At 41.1% G+C, this 19,250-nt stretch overlaps 1 protein-coding gene and 1 long non-coding RNA gene across 2 annotated transcripts in view; one reads left to right on the top strand and one right to left on the bottom strand.

Moving 5' to 3' along the window:
• The window catches only part of VCPIP1 (valosin containing protein interacting protein 1), a 28,525-nt gene extending 21,613 nt beyond the window's left edge, over positions 1-6,912 (bottom strand). The window contains exon 1 of the mRNA XM_025265319.3: positions 3,903-6,912. Coding sequence (XP_025121104.3) covers positions 3,903-6,618 — 2,716 coding nt within the window. The 5' untranslated portion in view covers positions 6,619-6,912. The remainder of the gene's footprint in view (positions 1-3,902) is intronic.
• Positions 6,913-7,120: 208 nt separating this feature from the next.
• On the top strand, positions 7,121-18,446 carry LOC112579166. Its single transcript, XR_003103619.2, has 2 exons — positions 7,121-7,369; positions 18,206-18,446. It is a non-coding gene; the product is annotated as an uncharacterized LOC112579166 (long non-coding RNA).
• Positions 18,447-19,250: the final 804 nt, after the last annotated feature.

Genomic DNA, 19,250 nt, shown 5'->3' with positions numbered 1-19,250 from the left:
TTCTTTCAGGAAGATAGAAAGTAGTTTCTCAACTCCTGAAAGGATGCTAACCTTCGCAGTAAAGTGGAGTAAATATAACAAGTAGCTTAATTCCATCAAAGCAACTCTGACAACATATGAATAAAACTGACCAACTGTTTTTCACAAATCTGTCTTTATCTCTTGAAAAAGAAAATTAATGAAAAGTTTTGTGGAATATAATACTAAGAGAAAAGAAATTAGCCTAGTCTTTACAGTGGATGATGTACTGTCTGTCATATCTACCACAAAAAGCTGGCCTTTGCAAAGCCAGAGTTAGAGTCACTCACATATTGTATAAATAATGAAGAGAACAGTGTAAAAATTGTTTAATAACGTCCAACTGGTCTGGATAAAGAAGATTAAAATCTGTGAAATATTACAGGTAAGAACACTGTTATTTCATTTTTAACTAACATCATTAGATTCAAAGTGACAAGTTCCATGAACTGAGCAAAAGATTGATGCACTCACTGTCTTGATACAAACAAGAAATATAAATTCTATTTAATAAATATCCTACTTAAAAAAACAATAGAGAAACCACATGTCTCTGGCTATCAAGAAGTCAGCCTATTTAATATGGATACACAATCATTATACATACATACACACATATATATCTTATATCTTTATGGCTTTCATCAACAGGTCTCCAGCTTCCTTTTTCTTTATGTATAAAAATTATAAATGAAAGCTATAAAAGTATGGGAAGTCCTCAGTTGAGACCCTACAGGTAAATTTACGGAAGGCAAGGATCATGTCTGATTTATCTTTATATCTACAGCACAGTCTCGCTCATAGCAGACATTTTGCTGAAAGGATCTGCATTCATTCATTCAACAAGCATGTACTTAGCACCTAGAAAGTGGAGGGCCAGTACTAGGTGATAGGGTAGTAAGTAAACCAACATATAAAATCAGGAAAACTTGTAACAGGTGCTATGAGGGAAATGAACAGGGTGCCATAACAGAGGGAACCTACTTGGAGTGGCTTAGTAAAGGTCTCTGAAACCCTTACCCCTGGGTAAGGTGGTCAGGAGGAAACCTCTTTTAAGAAAGTGATATCAAAGCCTTAACCTAAATGAGAAGGAGCCAGCTATTGGAACAGCAGAAAACTTGATGAGCTATTTGCTAAACTAACACATGGTAATTCACAATTTCTGCACTTTGAAATTTACAGTTTTCTTAGTAAACCCTGTCATTTCCCATTTTCTAGCCCTCTCCAATCTAAACATCAAGAGTTCCTGGCACTCATTCACATAAGGTTGTGTGTACTTACTTAGCTATCCCCATATTGAGATTTTTTACAAACTAGCACTTTTAAGAAAATCTTCCCAGGAATTCCCTGGCAGTAATGTGGTTAGGGTTCCGTGCTTCCACTGTCGAGGGCATAAGTTCAATCCCTGGTTGGGGAACTAAGATTCCACAAGTCCCACAGCATGGCCAAATAAAGAGAGTATCTTCTACATAATTCAAATACAGTTATGAGAGAATTAGAGGTAGAAAACTAATGCTTACAGAGGGACTAATATACGGGCCAGGCACTGTTTTCGTACTTTAAAGCAGAAAGTCAAGTAACACCACCATAAAATTAGCAAAGCACTCTGCTTAAATTCTGTGTCAGGAGTAGAAGTGGGAGAGTTAATGAAATGTGTGGGTTTTTAAGGTCAGCAACATAAATGCCAGAGGTGGAAAGAGAAGAGATCATTAACAAGAATACATCATCTTAGTCAATTCCTTGCAGTCCACAGTCCAGTACTCAGACATTAAGGTCCAGAAACCTCAATTCAAACTCAAAAAGTGACTAATCGTAAACAAGAATTATATTTTACTAATTTTCATTATGAAATAGTACTATATTATTATGCTGGCCAGAATTTTAGACTACTGATCATAATCTCAATGGTGCCACTGCATTTTTAATCTCCATGGAGAACACAACCTCCAAATGAATATAAGCCTCACCTCACTGTCACCTCCACATCAATACTTACATCAGGAAGCTAAATGATTAGACTAGAAGCTTGATGACTATGGAATCGGTAAAGGGATACAGATTTTTCAGCCAGGCCACGGTAAAGACTGATCAAATAGTCCTGCCCCTCAACAGAGATTACCTTTCAGTTACCAGAATTTTCATGAGCCCCAGTTGACACATCTTTCTCCTTTGTACAGCACTGTATAAACAGTGCCAAATTCTGCTTTTCAACTGTTTTTCAATGTTCAATGCTGACCATCCATTCCATTTCTGCTGACACAGCCTTTCTTTAGCTATGTTAATGTCATCTATTTAATTCAATCAAAAAACCTTCCAAAGTGCCTACTACCTGCCTGGCACTATACAAGGTGCTGAGCATCCAAGGCTGGACATGAGCCACATCCTCTTGTATTGAGAAAGACCTCTTTTCCTGACTAATCTCTGACCTGGAGATTACGGTTTCTTTAAAACGTGCCTTCAGCATACATCTAAGTTTACCCATTCTGTGCTGGTATTATTTAATTTACAGAGTTCTGGGAGTACATAACTGTTACCTAAGAATCAACTTACAAGAGGTAATCCTGTGTACAGGAGGCAACTGAAGACCTGAGCAGTTAAGCAGCTTGCCTAAAACCACTAACAAGTACTGAAGGCAGAATTCAAATTGTAGGACTTTCTGACTCCAGAAATCACAATCTTTACTCTCTTTCCTTTACTTTCCTTTACTCCACACAGTCTCCAAGAAACTAAAAACTCTTAAAAGACAGAAAAACGTAAACTGCCCCTAGTAAGTACATTTCTTGACATATCCCCCAATTCAATAATTACGTCTGACAAAATAAAGTCAGCAATATTAAGTTATAAATTTGCGTAGATAGATCCCGTATTAATAGATCCCCTATTAACTAGGCCCCCAAACTTAAGCCAGAAATAAATTATCTTCATTTTGGAAGGTCAAGGCCCAATTCACTGATATTTAGTACTCTTAGAAAAGACAAAAAACACCCAGATCACTTTTTTACTTGAAAGATCTCATCTCAGCAAAAATAAGGCCCCTCTAATATGTAATATATTTGTTTTACTTCTACTTTAAAGCCTCAATAAAGCATACTAACAGTAATTTAAAAACAAAGATTAGCCAATAAAAATAATGTAAAAAGTACACCATTGGATCATTTCCCAAATCATTTAAAGCTTTAAATCACCCATTTGGTTGACAATATATTTTCCTTTAATTTGTGTTGAATTATTAAAAAGAAATGCTTCTTAAGGAATCCCATTAACATCTACCTCTGTTTATTATGTTTTTCATGAGTTATAATAGTTCATTATAACTGATGGCAAAGAGTCACTGAGCAAATTATTTAAAACACAAATCCCGATGTACAAATAAGAAAAAGCTGATGGACTAGGAAAGGGAGAACAGGAAATGGATGAGAGATTATTAGGTGGGAGCGCAGTGAGCATGTAACCCAGAAACTGCAATTCATCAAACAGGAAGTCCTGAAATCACATGACATACAAGAAAATGAAATTTAAAAATAAATGACAAGGGACAAGGTATACATGCTCAAAAGAGCCAAAGGGGTTAAAAAATGAAAAAGGCTGTAAATGGAGCCATCACGCTATGATTTTTAAAAAATGACAAGCAATACATTACACTTAAATAATCTGGTGACAGTAAGGGACTACTTTCACTTTCTTAGTTATGTTTTCCCAGGATTTACTCAATAGAGAATCACACTAACATCTATCCACTGTCAAAAAACGGAAGAAAATAATTTTCTTCTAAAATATATAATCAGTTTTTACGCTGACCAGATTTTTTTCTACAAAGACATGAGAAAAACTCAGTATATTACATTCACAGTTACGAAACACCATCTGAGTTAAGCCAATCTTACCCATTAACGTTGCTAAAAGACACAAGGAGTACATTTCTTTGTCAGCTTGCTCCTGAAGCTCCTTAGAGGACAGTCTGCCGGTGACAGCACTGTCTTCTGGTTTCACAGTGTGGGCCGAGTGGGCAGCAGCAGACTGACCCCCTTCGGCTTTACTTTTCAGAATCTCGATTGTGATTCTGTCACCATGCTGTAAAGGAACTGGCTCCTTTTCCATTCCTGCCTGGGGTGGCATTAACTCTTTAGGAGGAAAGCCGTATCGAATACACTGTAAATATGGCGGAATGTTGAATTCTCTGGCTATGCTTTCCTGAAGTTCAAAAAAGGTTGTTGAAGGCTTAAGTGTAACCATGGACTGCCGTCCATCATTAGTTGTGATTCGGATCTTTTTCTCCTTAGAAGTGGTTGGCGAATAGGGAGCCTTGGTAGGGGTGGCAGGTGCAGAGGATGGGCCATCACGAACAGTACTGGGAGAAACAGTCCTGGGCTGCCCCTTCTGTTCTTGTTTTAACTTCTCTGTTTTCCGTTTCTGCATTACAGACGCCTGTTCCGTAATATTCTGTTGAATAGTTCTTTCAGTTTTACTCATGTTTAACTCCTCCTTGTGCAAAGTTTTCGCTTTCTGTCCAGTAAGAATAATTTTAGTTGGGAGCGGGGACTCCGACTCTTGTCCTTGTACATCTCCAAATCTTTGGGCATGAGCACCATCTATATTTACAGGAGTATAATCATCAGGATTCTTTTTGGCAGTCTGATGCAATATAGTGTGGACAACTTTCTGAACTAAGATTTCACTCCCAAATTCACCTGGAAAGTGCTTGGTAACAAGTTTCATCGCAACATCATACACATTGCTATTCAAAGATGCATCGCTTTCATACTGGAACCAATACACTGTTTCTCTGACCACTCTTCCACCCCATTCCAAAGTAATGGGAAAAGCTTCTGGTAGATTGTCATACTCTTTCCCATCCCAAAAATGTTTGAATCCACAACCACATTTGCCACCAGTGGACCTGGAATTAGTTCTGTCCCCATCCAAATACACAATAGATCCATCTCCTCTAACTCTTCGCACAGATGTGCCATGGCACCAATTACAAGCTGTCAGGTTACTCAAGCCGTAGTCTGGTACCAGGACATCTCTCACTGAATCATATGAGCAAACCAAATTGTTCAAGGGAAAGCTATAATTTTTGTCAGGCCTCAGCTGTCCATGAGTACTTTTTGCCAAGTTATACAGTTTCCCTCCCGGAGCCAACCACTCTGGAGGAACATGAAGTTCAGAAAGGGCACCACAGAGCAAACATTTGTGAAGGCGATTATCCATTACTGCTTTTTTAGCAGCTGCTGTGACTTCTTCAGGCTGAACTCCTATCACCCCGGTCCTCCTGTAGAAATACTGATGGACATCAGCCACCAAACTAGGATGGATACCATGCTTGTCCATAAAGACTTCTTCCATAGCAGCAACAAGCCGAAGTAAGTATTTATCCTGCAAACTTCTGTCTCCTCCAATAACGCAACCACCATCCTCCTCAAGTTTGATGTACTTCTTAATGAGGTCCTGAGGCACACCCCATGCTTTAGGAAGCAAATTCATAGGCAGTTTAGGCAAAGCAGCCCCTTTTATGCCTACCAAGGGGATATAATGGTTTCTACCAGAGCTACTCCAAGCGATACAGATTGGTTTGTTCAAATGACCATCTCTGCCGGTGCATTTCTCTGCAGGGATGAGCCCTGGCAGAAAGGTGGCTGAATAATCACCAGAGCTTCTCATGCCACTGAGCGAATCTAACAAAATAATAGGGCGATGAAGCACATTGGCGAGGCCAAATATGTGGATGTTCCGCAGGCCCAAGGGAACCCCCTCAGGCGGTACAAACAGAGGGTCACACTCGTTGATAATGTCCTCCCACTCAGCAGCATCAATGAAGTCATGGAACAGCGCTTGATACCGGGCCAGGTGCTGCTGGAAGTGCTGTTTAAGATTCTCTCTCAAGGCATGCCAGAAGAGCTCTCGGCCCACTAGGGCCCGGGACACAGCATGCACCAGGCAGTGCCCGTCCCCGTCCACATGCACGGGAATGAGGCATTCCTGACTTTTATTGGCCCGCTTGATGTCCTCGAGGGTGTCATGCAAATACAGGAGGCTTCCGGAGCGGTCCTTGCCATAGCCCACCGTGTTGACATGCTCCGGTTCGATGAGGAAGGCGCGGTCACCCAGCAAAGCGCAATCGAACAGCTCGCCCTGGTTCATGTCCCGGAGCAGCTTAGCCCGGCCGGTCTGTTTGTCCATTCCGTAGCGAGCTAATATGGGCGACAGCAGTTTGCAGTGGTAGTTTGAAAGGCCCATCACCTTAACCAGTTCTGTGTTCTTCTTGGGTGCCCCCGTCACCCCGAGCAGCGCGTTCCGCAGCAGGTTGTGAAGCACTACGTCCGGGTCGGTCACCTCCTCCACCCCCAGCAGCTGTTGCTGCTCGTGCCGCTGTCCGCACTCGGTACACTCGATGCTGACGGAACCGGAGGCCGGGAAGAACAGACGCGCCTGGCACTTCGGATCCGGGCAGCTCCCAGACAGGATTCTCCGGTCTCTCCGCTTCGAGAGCCCCCCCGGAGTCGCCGCCGCCGCCGCTGCCAGAGACGGCGGAGTCTGCGGAGCCTCTGGGGGAGGTGGCGGCGGCGGCGGCAGCGGAGGCGGCGGCGGCGGCTGAGACATAGTTCTCGGCTCTCGAGTCTCGCTCCGCGTCCCAAGCGACCCTCAAAGGCTCATAGCCCAGACCCCCGGCGGCCCGACTCGGTCTCGTCCAGGCCCAGGGCGAATCACTTTCCTTTCCCTACCAGCTCCTCCTCCTCCTAAGCGAAGGCGGAAGCGCCGGACGTTGTTTCTCTTCTTACTTCTCCACTGCCGTTGCCGTTGCCCCGAACGTAACGGCCACCACCCTACCCCGCACTCACACTCACTCACTCTCGCTCTCTCTCCCTCAGACACACAGACATACACGCCCTCTCTGAGACTGCGCAGGCGCAGCTTTCGCTCTGCCCTCTGGGAATTAGAGTCTTTCAGCCTCTCTCCTGGCCATCAAGTACTAGGAGCTTTCGTCCACAAAGAACTGCAAGTACCGTGAGGCAAAGCTGTTCGGTGCCCGCAGAGAGGAGGAAGAGGAAAGCAATAGGAATGGGGGCAGACAGGAAGAGACTCACTCACGTTGCCTTCCGGAAGTTGTAGTTCTAGCTCAATCTCTTTTGTCGTCGTCCCCATTCTAAGGCCCAAGCAAAATGAGTATGAGAGACCACATTTCCTAGGATGCCCTGCGGTGCGATCAAGCTCACTTCCCCCTTAGGCGGAGGGAAGGATGCAGGGAAGCTTGGTTAAAAACAGAGTTAAAGGGAATGGGTGTCGGAAGCAGAGGGTCTGAAGTTCACGGCTCCTAGAAGGGGAGGGGAATGAAAGGCTCTCAGTGAAGAAGGTACAGTAAATAAATGTCCAGCGACATGGCGGGCTGGGAAGTTGAGTGAAATGGTCTAATCAAGGCTGGAGGTCATAAGAGAAAAAGGGGGAGAATAGTGAATTGATTCTCGGAGTGTTACTTAATTTTTTTTCTGTCACACTCCTTCTCATTCCCGCCTCTATTACAAGCCGCTGAGGCTCTTGAGACCCCTTTTCTGCCTTCCCTCCCCCACATTGGGAAGCACAGACGCCATTTGTTTCCTCGTTCCATATACGTCTTTGCAGTTTATAGTGCAAATAAAAATACCTCGGATGTGTACAGAATTTAAGTACATATCCAAAGTCTTTTAAGTAGTTTTGTTTGCTCCTTACCCTCAGAGAGTAATAACAGCTATCATTTATTACGTTCTTGGTATATGTTTGTCATAGCATTTACGTACACGATAACATTTGATCTTCATAATGTTATAATAACCTTGCTAGGAAACACTTCCGAAAAAGAAATGACTTGCTCAAGTTCAGGTGCTCTCAGACCTTGGTCTGTACCCATTTTACAGACAAGGGACATAGGCAGGAAAGGTTAGGCCAGTCTTGTACAAAATAGTAACTACCTTTTAGTCACTTATGGCTTTATAATTGACATAACATGATCACACAGATCATCCCACCCACACTCCTGTAACTCCTCTGCCAGGTATTGTTGACTCCATTTACAGAAACAGACTAGAAGGAATTAAGTTACTTGTCCAAAGTCAAATCACCAGGATCTCTCAGATCCAGAGAGTGCTTTTTATACCACTTCTTATAAGAGAAAAAAGAAACTTTTAAGCCCAGACCTTTTGTTAGGCCTCAGGATCTCCTCTTAGTGACTCAAGGGGCTGTAAGGATGTTTACTGTGTGCTAGGAAACTGTCTCCTCATGCAAAATACATTCATATATTAATTGAAAGCTAGTATTTTTTTTAATATTGTACAGTCAGCCCCTTTCCCTTATCATTCTGGAAACTCTTGCTTTCTGAAACCTTAGATAAGTGCACCACCTCAAAACTTCTGAAACATTTGGCACAAAACAGATACATCAGTACAGTCCATGACCCCATTCGAGTTTTCTGTAGCTGCCAAGGCTATATTTACCACATTAGGTTTTTCTGAATAAATAAAATTTGATGCTTTGAAATGAATTGTCTATAAACTAGACATTCCTAAAAGGTATTAGTACTGACTTTCACTAATTATTATCTACAATTTTCTTCTAAAGAAATGCGTTTTAGAAATCCTTTAAATGTTAATTATTTTCTTGCTCAATTCTACCTGGCCTGTTCAAAAATAATGGTATCTCTGTATAAGAGAGATAATGTTACTTAACTTGAAGAAAATAATCTTCAATAAAGTTTTTCTTAAAGAATTGATTCATGCAGGAAACTGTTTGTTTCTATTTTAACCGTAGTTTGGTGGTACACTACACAAAAGTTCTTGGAACTGATTTTTAGTTCTAAGGTGAGAAATTAGATATGGCTTTTAAATGGAAATTATTTTCTACTGTGACAGAGAAGTTACACCTGTGGTGAAATTAGATTTTTCTTATGACCAATGCTGAAGCTCCAATACTTTGGCCACCTGATGCAAAGAGCCAGCTCATTAGAAAAGACCCTGATGCCAGGAAAGATTGAGGGCAAGAGGAAAAGGGGACAACAGAGGATGAGATGGTTGGATATCATCACTGACTCAATGGACGTGAGTTTGAGCAAAGTTCAGGAGATAGTGGAGGCCAGGGAAGCCTGGCCTGCTGCAGTTCATGGGGTCACAAGGAGTCGGACATGACTTAGCAACTAAACAGCAACAACATGATGAAAGCCTAGGTGAACAAGAAAGATAATGCCATTGTGCAGTTCTAACATTGTCATGTACTTTCATGTCAGCATCACCAAGTCACATTTTCCTTGTTGATGTGAAATGAAATTTTTAAAAATTGCATCTGAATATTTCATTCTAAATTGTGCCTTCACAAAATAACTACTTCTTCCCTACTGAAAACTGGCTTATCAATCATAATCCATTTGACTGGGTCCAGTGTTTCTTTATCCATATGGAACCTAGATTAGTTAGAAACAAACTTCCAAAACTAAATTTGATATCTAAACCCAGTTGTTACCATAGTTGTTCTGTGTTTAAGGGTTATAATTTTGAAAGAAAAAAATAGAAATACCCTGGATTAAAGCATAGTTAATGGGAGGGAGAGGAGGTAAATTTTCAAGCAGTTCAAAAATGAGATCATTTAACCTGAAAGTCATTTATTTAATGAATCTATAGATGCAACAGAGAAGGCAATGGCACCCCACTCCAGTACTCTTGCCTGGAAAATCCCACGGACGGAGGAGCCTGGTGGGCTGCAGTCCATGGGGTCGCTAAAAGTCAGACATGACTGAGCGACTTCACTTTCACTTTTCACTTTCATGCATTGGAGAAGGAAATGGCAACCCACTCCAGTGTTCTTGCCTGGAGAATCCCAGGGACGGGGGAGCCTGGTGGACTGCCATCTATAGGGTCGCACAGAGTTGGCCACGACTGAAATGACTTAGCAGCAGCAGCAGCATAGATGCAAAGTTCATCATTTATGCAAAGAAAGCTAACATAAATAATATATTAAAATTATTATATGTTGTGTATTAAATTATATTAACCAAGCCAAATCCAATATGTGAATTCTTTACAGGCACTTAGGCATGGATACCTATAAAGTAAGAAGAAGATTGTTAGGACCAAACATAAAATCATAGGAGTGCAGAAAGCCCCTAACCTGCTTATGTGCAGGCAATACACGTGTGTCCTTCCACTTCCCCTAATGCCATGATCTTAATTGCATAATAACCTGCTTTATAGGATGCATAACAGTTCTTATTCTTGCCTCAGTATTCCAGATGGGAAAAATGAGCTGGGGATCTAATGTTAGCTGTTCTAATACCCACCTCTTCTACCAGCATCATCCCAGCATCACTTATATCTGAATTGTCAAAATTAAAACTGAAACCCTCTTTTTTTTTCTTTTCATAATTTCTAGTATGGCACTTCTAAACTTCCTGTATTGCTTTTAACAAACCTGGTCAAATGTAAGGAGCAAGAGGCCTCCACTTGACATTGGAACAATCATCATTGTTTGTTCTTTTTTATGTGGAAAAAAGAAGGGAAGCATAACTTTGGGGGTTATTAGAAGTGGGCCTCATGTTTTCATCTATGAAAAGTACATCTCTACTGAGAATTGAATATGTCACTTCAGATACCTACCCTGGACATTGACAAGCTTTCGTTGAAGTTTGGGGTGGATGTGAGAGGGACTTAATTACTGAAGTAGGTATTATAGGAACTTAAAAGGAGAAGATTGCAGAAGTTAATCCCTGTCCCAAAGAAACATCCCAAAGGAATTCAAAGTCTAATAGAATGAATGTTATTGTTTAATTGCTAAGTCGTGTCTAACTCTTTGTTACCCCATGGACTGTAGCCCACCAGGCTCCTCTGTCCATGGGACTTCCCAAGCAAGAATACTGGAGTGGGTTGCTATTTGCTTCTCCAGAGGATCTTCCAGGCCCCAGGATCAAACCATATCTCCTGCACTGGCAGGTGAATTCTTTACTGCTGAGCCATGGGCTTCCCCAATAGAATGAATTGTTGTTCAGCTGCTAAATTATGTCCGACTCTTTGTAACCCCATGAACTGCAGTACACCAGGCTTCCCTGCCCTTCACCATCTCCCAAAGTTTGCTCAAACTCGTCCATTGAGAATAAGCAGGCTAAACTAAATTGTTCATAAATACAAGCAGAATAAAGAATATAATCAAAATAGGATAACTGATTTACTTTGCTGTACAGCAAATTGGCACAATATTACAAATCAATTCTATTTCAAGAAATAAAAAAAAACCGCAAGCGCTATGAAAAATTTACTGAGGACTTATTATAGGGCAGATGTTTTAAGTATATTATCTTAATTTTTAAAACAGTTCTATGAGGTCAGTAGGGTTGTCTTTATTATACAGATGAGAAGATTTAAAGCTGAGAAGTTAACATTATTTTCGTTATTACCACCCAGCTAGCAATTAGCAGAGCTGGGCTTCAAATCAAGGTTTTCTTCCTTGTTCCACACTCAGTCTTTCCACTGCATCATAGCTGCTTAGTGATTTGAGAGAGAATTCGCCAAGACATGAGAGTGCAAATGGTGGCCAGGAGCCAAACTTGGCTTAGATGTGTTTTTGTTCAGCCAGAGGCAGTTTAACTTTGCGAAAAATGTGGACGTGTTTGGGCAGTGGCCAGCATTTCACTCTTTAAGGTCATGCACCAGGCCTTCTTGAGACAAATTACCTGCTTGGCTCCAGGAAGCATTTGCATTTTCTATCACTGGGCAGTCACTGAGAATCCGGAGAAGCAGTAGCTCTCGAGAGGCTCACAAAGAAAGTATGTCCAAGGGTAGACATTGTACACAAGAGCTGCAGAGTATTTGAGGAAGAGTGATTGGCAGTACTTATCACTATGTGAGCATGAGAGAGGTCAAGTATAGAGCCACATGTTATGCCTTAGCACAGTCATTCTCAAACTTTTAGCAAGTTCAGAATTGAATATAAAGCTAACATATGAATTGCTGGGCTCTACTCCAGAATGAATACATCTGGGCTGGAGCTTGAGAATTTACATTTCTAGCAAGTTCTCTGGTACTGCTGATGCTACTCGTCCAAAGATCACACTTGGAAACTTACTGCTTACCTGACTGCAGGGCGCTTTGAGGGAAGGTTTCAAAGCCAATATTTTGTGTCTTGGTTTCTATTGTTTTAAGTCCAAAAAGAATCACTTGACATAGAATGTCTAGAAAATAAGTAAAAAAGAAGAAAATTACAGGGAACTCTATATAATGCCCTGTGGGGGACCTGAATGCGAAGGAAGTCCAAAAGGGAGAGGATGAATATGTATATCTGATTCATTTTGCTGTACAGTAGAAACTAACCCAACATTGTAAAGCAATTCTACTCCAATAAAAATTAATGTTTAAAGGAAGAAAGTTAAGTCTGTTATCAATTAGATTTCTCAGTTGTTAACATTTTTGATGGACTGTTCAAGTCCTTTATTTCTTAAAAAAAATAAAAGACGGAGGGAGGATATCCTTTTTTAAAAAGCCAAAATTGTATCGTTCTCAGCCTTATCGTAATAGCTATTAACACTGAGTGTCTACTGTGTGCCAGGCTCTCCACATTTATTTAGTTAATCCTTACAGCATCCTTATGAGCCAGGTACTACTGTTATCTTTTTTATATTACAGATGAATAAACTGAGGCACAGAAAAGTTCGGTAACTTGCTCAATGTCTCACTGCTAATAAGTGCCATGAAAGTGAAAGTGTTAGTCGCTCAGTCATGTCCGACTGTTTGTTACCCCACAGATTAGCCCACCAGGATCCTCTGTCTATGGGATTCTCCGGGCAAGAATACTGGAGTGGATAGCCATTCCCTTCTTCAGGAGATCTTCCCAAACTAGGGATCGAACCCAGGTCTCCCACATTGGCAGGTGGATTCTTTACTGTCTGAGCCACCAGGGAAGCCCAATAAGTGGCATAATTAACACCCAAGTAGTCTAGCTCCAGAGTACACTCAACTGTTGTGCTATACTGACCCTTAGGCTGTTCTGACCATTGTGCTATATATACTACCACGCACACAGTTCTTAACCTGTATTCATTCACGTCATGAACAATCTTGATAACATTAACTATTCTTGTCCAACATTTAAAATGAACACCTCCTTTTAAAAAAATATTTCAAACTTTCAAGGATGTACAGAAAAATAATATAAAAACCACTACTAGGTTTAACAAATGTTTCTATTGCAAAATATTTGCATCTGAGTACTCCCTTCCAAAACACATACACACACACACACACACACAGACTTAGTAAGACTATGATTTTTAGGTTTGATTTTACTTAAGATTGGACCTTAGAAGTCATAAGGGAAATCATTCCACTTAATAAAAATAGGACATCCCTTAAACTTAGTAATGCAGGGAGAATTTCTGTGTAGTGAGCAACTCCATTGTTACTGTTACCATTATCATAGCACAATCATACCATTCCCCTTAAAAACCCTAGCCCAAGCATGGCTTTATTGACTACTTATAATAAAGGTAATAAACACAGTAACATACAGCTGGGTGATGCAAAATGTACAGCTTATTCAGCTCACAGGCTGCTTGGCCTATCTCTGTGTGGTGAAGGTCACATTCCACCAGGGTTTCATCTCAGTATTGCCCAATAGAACTGTCTGCAGTAATGGAAAAGTCCCTACCCATCCTGTCCAATATGGCAGCCACTAGCCACATGTGGCTATTAGGTACTTGAAACAAGGCTAGTGCAACTGAGGTGCTGAATTGTTCATTTAATTTGATTTACATTAAAGTCGCCACATTCAGCTCAGTTCAGTTCAGTTCAGTCGCTCAGTCGTGTCTGACTCTTTGTAACCCCATGAATCGCAGCATGCCAGGCCTCCCTGTCCATCACCAACTCCTGGACTTCACTCAGACTCACGTCCATCGAGTCAGTGATGCCATCCAGCCATCTTGTCCTCTGTCGTCCCCTTCTCCTCCTGCCCCCAATCCCTCCCAGCATCAGAGTCTTTTCCAATGCGTCAACTCTTCACATGAGGTAGCCAAAGTACTGGAGTTTCAGCTTTAGCATCATTCCTTCCAAAGAAATCCCAGGGCTGATCTCCTTCAGAATGGACTGGTTGGATCTCCTTGCAGTCCAAGGGACTCTCAAGAGTCTTCTCCAACACCACAGTTCAAAAGCATCAATTCTTTGGCACTCAGCCTTCTTCACAGTCCAACTCTCACATCCATACATGACCACTGGAAAAACCATAGCCTTGACTAGACGGACCTTTGTTGGCAAAGTAATGTCTCTGCTTTTGAATATGCTATCTAGGTTGGTCATAACTTTTCTTCCAAGGAGCAAGTGTCTTAATTTCATGGCTGCAGTCACCATCTGCACATTCGGCTAGTGGCTACCATATTGGGCAGCCCAGATCTAGGTCCTTAAAGCCCACACTAAAAATAATGAGTCCCCCAAGGCCAGTGAGTTCCTGGCTCTGGTGAGGGTCAGGGGATGAGCCCTGACTGCAAAAGAGAACAAGGGAACTTTGGGGGATACTGTAAATAGTCTTCATCTTGATTATGGTAATGGTGGCATGGATATATATATTTGCCAAAACTCATCTGATTGTGCCCTTAACATGGGGACATTTTGTTGTATGTAAATCAATAAAGTTGATTTTTAGAAGGGGGAAAACAGAAGATTTTCTGAGACAGGAGTTCTACCTCTTGTCTATCTCAAGCATGCCTTCTGCAATCCCAGTTCTTTCCCCAACAGCCCCAAAGTCATTACTGCGACATAATAAGACCTTGTGTGATCTGACCCCTGGCTACTTCTCTGACGTTATTTCCCTGGCTTGTGATTCAGCCACACCAGCCATTTTTGTTGTTGTTTAGTCACTAAGTAGTGTCTGACTCATTTGTGACCCCATGGACTGTAACCCGCCAGGCTCCTCTATCCATGGGATATCCCAGGCAAAAATACTGGAGTGGGTTGCCATTTCCTTCTCCAGGGGATCTTCCCAACCCAGGGATCAAACCCGTGTCTCCTGCGTTGGTCTCCTGCTGCTGCTGCTGCTAAGTCGCTTCAGTCGTGTCCGACCCTGTGTGACCCCATAGACGGCAGCCCACCAGACTCCCCCATCCCTGGGATTCTCCAGGCAAGAACACTGGAGGGGGTTGCCATTTCCTTCTCCAATGCATGAAAGTGAAAAGTGAAAGTGAAGTTGCTCAGTCGTGTCCCAGGCAGATTCTTTACCACTGAGCCACCCAGGAAGCCCAACCGGCCATCTTATTGGTCCTCAACAAACACTCCAAGTGCATTCCTGTCTCAAGGCTTTTGCATTTGCTCTTCTTCTAAACCTTCCCAGACAATATTCATTTAGGTATCTGCTCAAATGTCAGCTCCAAAAAGATGCCATTCGTGCCACCTCTCTTCAACAGCACTTCTGTCCTTGACACTGTCCATTCCATTATCCCTTGCACTTTCTTTACAGCACGAATCACTATCTGAAATTATATAATTACTTGTCTATTGTCCTCCTTCCCCATCAGACTGTAAGGCTGTTCATAAGGGCCGGCAGTTTGTTGATTGTTGGATTCCCAGTACCAGGCACACAATAGCCTCAATAAATACTGTTGAATGAATGAATGGTTATCATCCATGGCAATTTCTCAGCCTGAGATCCAAGTATGTGTTGATAGAAAACCCACAAATTCTCTACAAAATTTAAAAAAAATTGTGTTATCATTTCTATATTAAGTAATATTATGATTTTTCAAGATGAGCACTTTAAAACATGAAATTTCAAGTGCTGAGTTCACACTGAGTTAGGGTTTTGTTTGGATCCGATGAACACCAAAGGACATCCTGACGAAGTGTGTGAATACAGATTTCATGTAATTTTGAGAGTTGAGTCATCACACGTCACAGAGAAACCTCAACAAAAGAACCAGCATGTTAACTGTCAGTGCCATATTCCAGTTAGAAGCAGAAATTGCACAAAACATACAAACGTGCTTATATTCACAAAAACTTTAGCTGTGAGTGAACCAGTTTAACACACAGAAATTGCTCTTTGGTTCCCAGCAATAATTAAATTGTGTTGTGTAGTCTCTAAATTGTGCCCAACTCTGTGTGATCCCGTTTACTGTAGCTCTCCAGGCTCCTCTGTCCATGGGATTTCCCAGGCAAGAATACTGGAGTGGGTTGCCATTTCCTTCTCCAGGGGCTCTTTCCAACCCAGGGATCTAACCCTTGTGGTCCTACATTGACAGACAGATTCTTTACCACTGTGCCAACTGGGAAACCTTAAAATTAGATTAAATATTATTTAATCCAGATCACTGCTACTGCTGTAAGTCACTTCAGTTGTGTCCGACTCTGTGCGACCCCATAGATGGCAGCTCACCAGGCTCCCCTGTCCCTGGGATTCTGTAGGCAAGAACACTGGAGTGGGTTGCCATTTCCTTCTCCAATGCATGAAAGTGAAAAGTGAAAGTGAAGTCGCTCAGTTGTGTCCGATTTTCCAGGCAAGAGTACTGGAGTGGGGTGCTATTGTCTTCTCCATAATCCAGATTACAAACACTCAAAAATACTAACCCTATCTTACAGTGAATAAGACTGCTTTACAGAGTTATTAAGTGATACTCAATTAAAATTGACATTCCAGGATTTTGTAGCACCAGAATTCTTATGAATATATGAAATCTGATTATCTTGAACTAACAGCAAAAATCTTGGAAGTTATTAATATTTTGTGCAAACAGGTATAATTTGCACTGCCATTATTAAACATACAGAGACACATATAATGTGGATCATAAGTTGAGTCTTATACTCACAAACCTAACATTTTACAATTTTCATTGACATTAATTTTAAATGGATGGACCGAGTAACCCTTGTCCTGGGGCAGGAGAATGCTCATCACTGTGGTTATATTACGGTTTCCTCTTCTTTCTTTTTCTTTTCCCTCAATTTAGAACCTGAAGGGTAAAAGAAAGTTCAAGAATTTACTAAAAGAAAAACTTGTATCTTCATTCCAGGAACAATTTTGAGTTTTTCTAGAATCGTCAGACCTCTCTGAACCTTCTAGCTCTATGCCCTAAACACAGTTGTGCCGTTCATGAACAAAAAGTTAGAGCAAGAAGTACTTGACACAGTTTTTGTATGTATAGTTCATAAGGCATATTTTAAAAGGCAAGGGAAGAGCCAAAGTATAAGCCAATACACATTTTTAGCCCAGTGAATCATGTATGTAAATTCATAATATTCCAAGATATACATGCATCATAATGGTGATGGGCAAGAAGTTAAATCCAAGGCAGTCTGCAGGAGGGGGCTTTTACGTCAGTGAGCAGCAGTATATTGAAGAAATTACGTGCGTGTCCTAAATTAAAGCATCGGCACTAGATGTCAGCAAATCTCAACGTGGAGAGAGTGATTAAGTGGATAGCATATCCCCGACAAGGACACCTCAGCCAGCATTTTCCCATTTTCCCATTTATTTTCAAATAGCCCGGCATTTGCTAAGGTGTGCTCCCCAAATTCTATGGCTATTAGTAGGTATTGTCCAGGGAAGGGTTCTACGGTCAGATACGTTGAGGAAAGGTTGAGTAAACTAAGTCTTTTTTCTGCTGAAGAACTTCTCAGAGCCTTTCTAAGCTGATGCCAACGTTACTCTTTCCAGAGAGCGGTGCTGACAGCTCCGAATGCCTAGGGAGAGGACGGGCTTAGTGACCAGAGTCCGCTGGCAGCCCAAGGTCCTAAGTTATGCTGACTTTCTTTGCAGTTTTATTTATTTACTTTTTTGGGTTTGTTTTCTTTAGAGTGTATATTTCAAGGGTGATCTGGGGATGGTGAAAGAAGTAATGGCCTAAGCCACCCAGACCCTATTATTGACATGGAGTGTTTCTACACTTCTTTGGCTGTAAAACCAGTTTGAATCTGTGTCAGAGGCACACTCTAGGAAAAACCAACACAGACAAAGTTTGCCTCTCATTATGGTCTACCTTTATCTGGGTGCTTGAAAAAAAGTCAACTGCTTGCCCATATTTTCTGATAGGATATGGAGGCTTTTTCCATTTAACGTTATACTCTAGTTAATATGTGGTTTTGTATAAGATGTGGGCAAAAGATGCACCTTATTTTATTTATCTCTTTATTTTATATTACAGAATATCAGTTGTCCCCAAACCTTGCATTAAGTGTGTTTTTGGTTTTATTTTCAGGTCCAGAATCCTTCAGATCAACTTACCAATAAGTTCAATATGTAAAATAGTTAAATGTGGATGAAATGAGGAAGGATGAAAGTTATTCCAACCGTCAACACTCCCTATCCCTGTTCCCACCCTCCCTATCTGGGAGGCTCCAGGGAGTATTTTGAACATCATTGGAGTAATTCATCCCCTCATAAATGACTTTAAAACAGCATGTCTGTAATATGCTACATTAAAATTTCTACCCATTTCATTTTTTTTCTATTTTACTGCCAATTTCATACTTTAATTAATTTAGAACCCAAGAGCTTTATAATATAACAAAGGAAGAGATTGAAACATCTAATAGAGTAAAATAACAGTGTGATTTGGGGGGGCTACAACATCAGCATATTTCTTTTTAAAACGATATTTACTATTGGTAAGAGTTGACTAGATACTTTCAACATAGAAAAGACTAACTTGCTAAAACTATATATTGATCGATAATGTGATAATGTGTGTCACAGGTTTACAGGGTTGACACTCTTTGCTTTACCACATCACTTACAGGATTTAATCCTAAAGAAATTACCATCATGTATAGGAAATTTTTGCTGTTGTTTATATTATGGATAATATTGAAAATGGTCCAAATGTTTAACAATGTGGGACTGGTTGAATGAATCCTGGCACAGCCATGAGACAGGATACTCTTCAGCCATTACAGGGATGTTGTAAAAATAAAAGTATTTTATTGCTTACTGGTGATACATATGGCGCTGTACCAAGCACCTTAATCATACTGTCTCACTTAAGCCTAACAATACCCCTAGATGATAGGTATTATCATTCCCATTTACAGATGAGAAAACACAGAAGTTCGAACAGCTAGTAAAGTAGTGTTGCTGGAATTCAATCTCTGTCTGCTAACTCTCATTCTTAATCAGTGTCCTAATGATGGGGGAAAATACTCACTTTTTACTTATAAGTTACTGTTTCAATGCAGTATAACTGACCTTAAACAGCAAACAAACAAAAAAACCACACCCTCCTATATGCAACTACTTCTTCCTAA

Source organism: Bubalus bubalis, chromosome 15, assembly GCF_019923935.1.
Source record: "Bubalus bubalis isolate 160015118507 breed Murrah chromosome 15, NDDB_SH_1, whole genome shotgun sequence".
NCBI lineage: Eukaryota > Metazoa > Chordata > Mammalia > Artiodactyla > Bovidae > Bubalus > Bubalus bubalis.
This window is presented reverse-complemented; position numbering and strand designations above follow the sequence as displayed.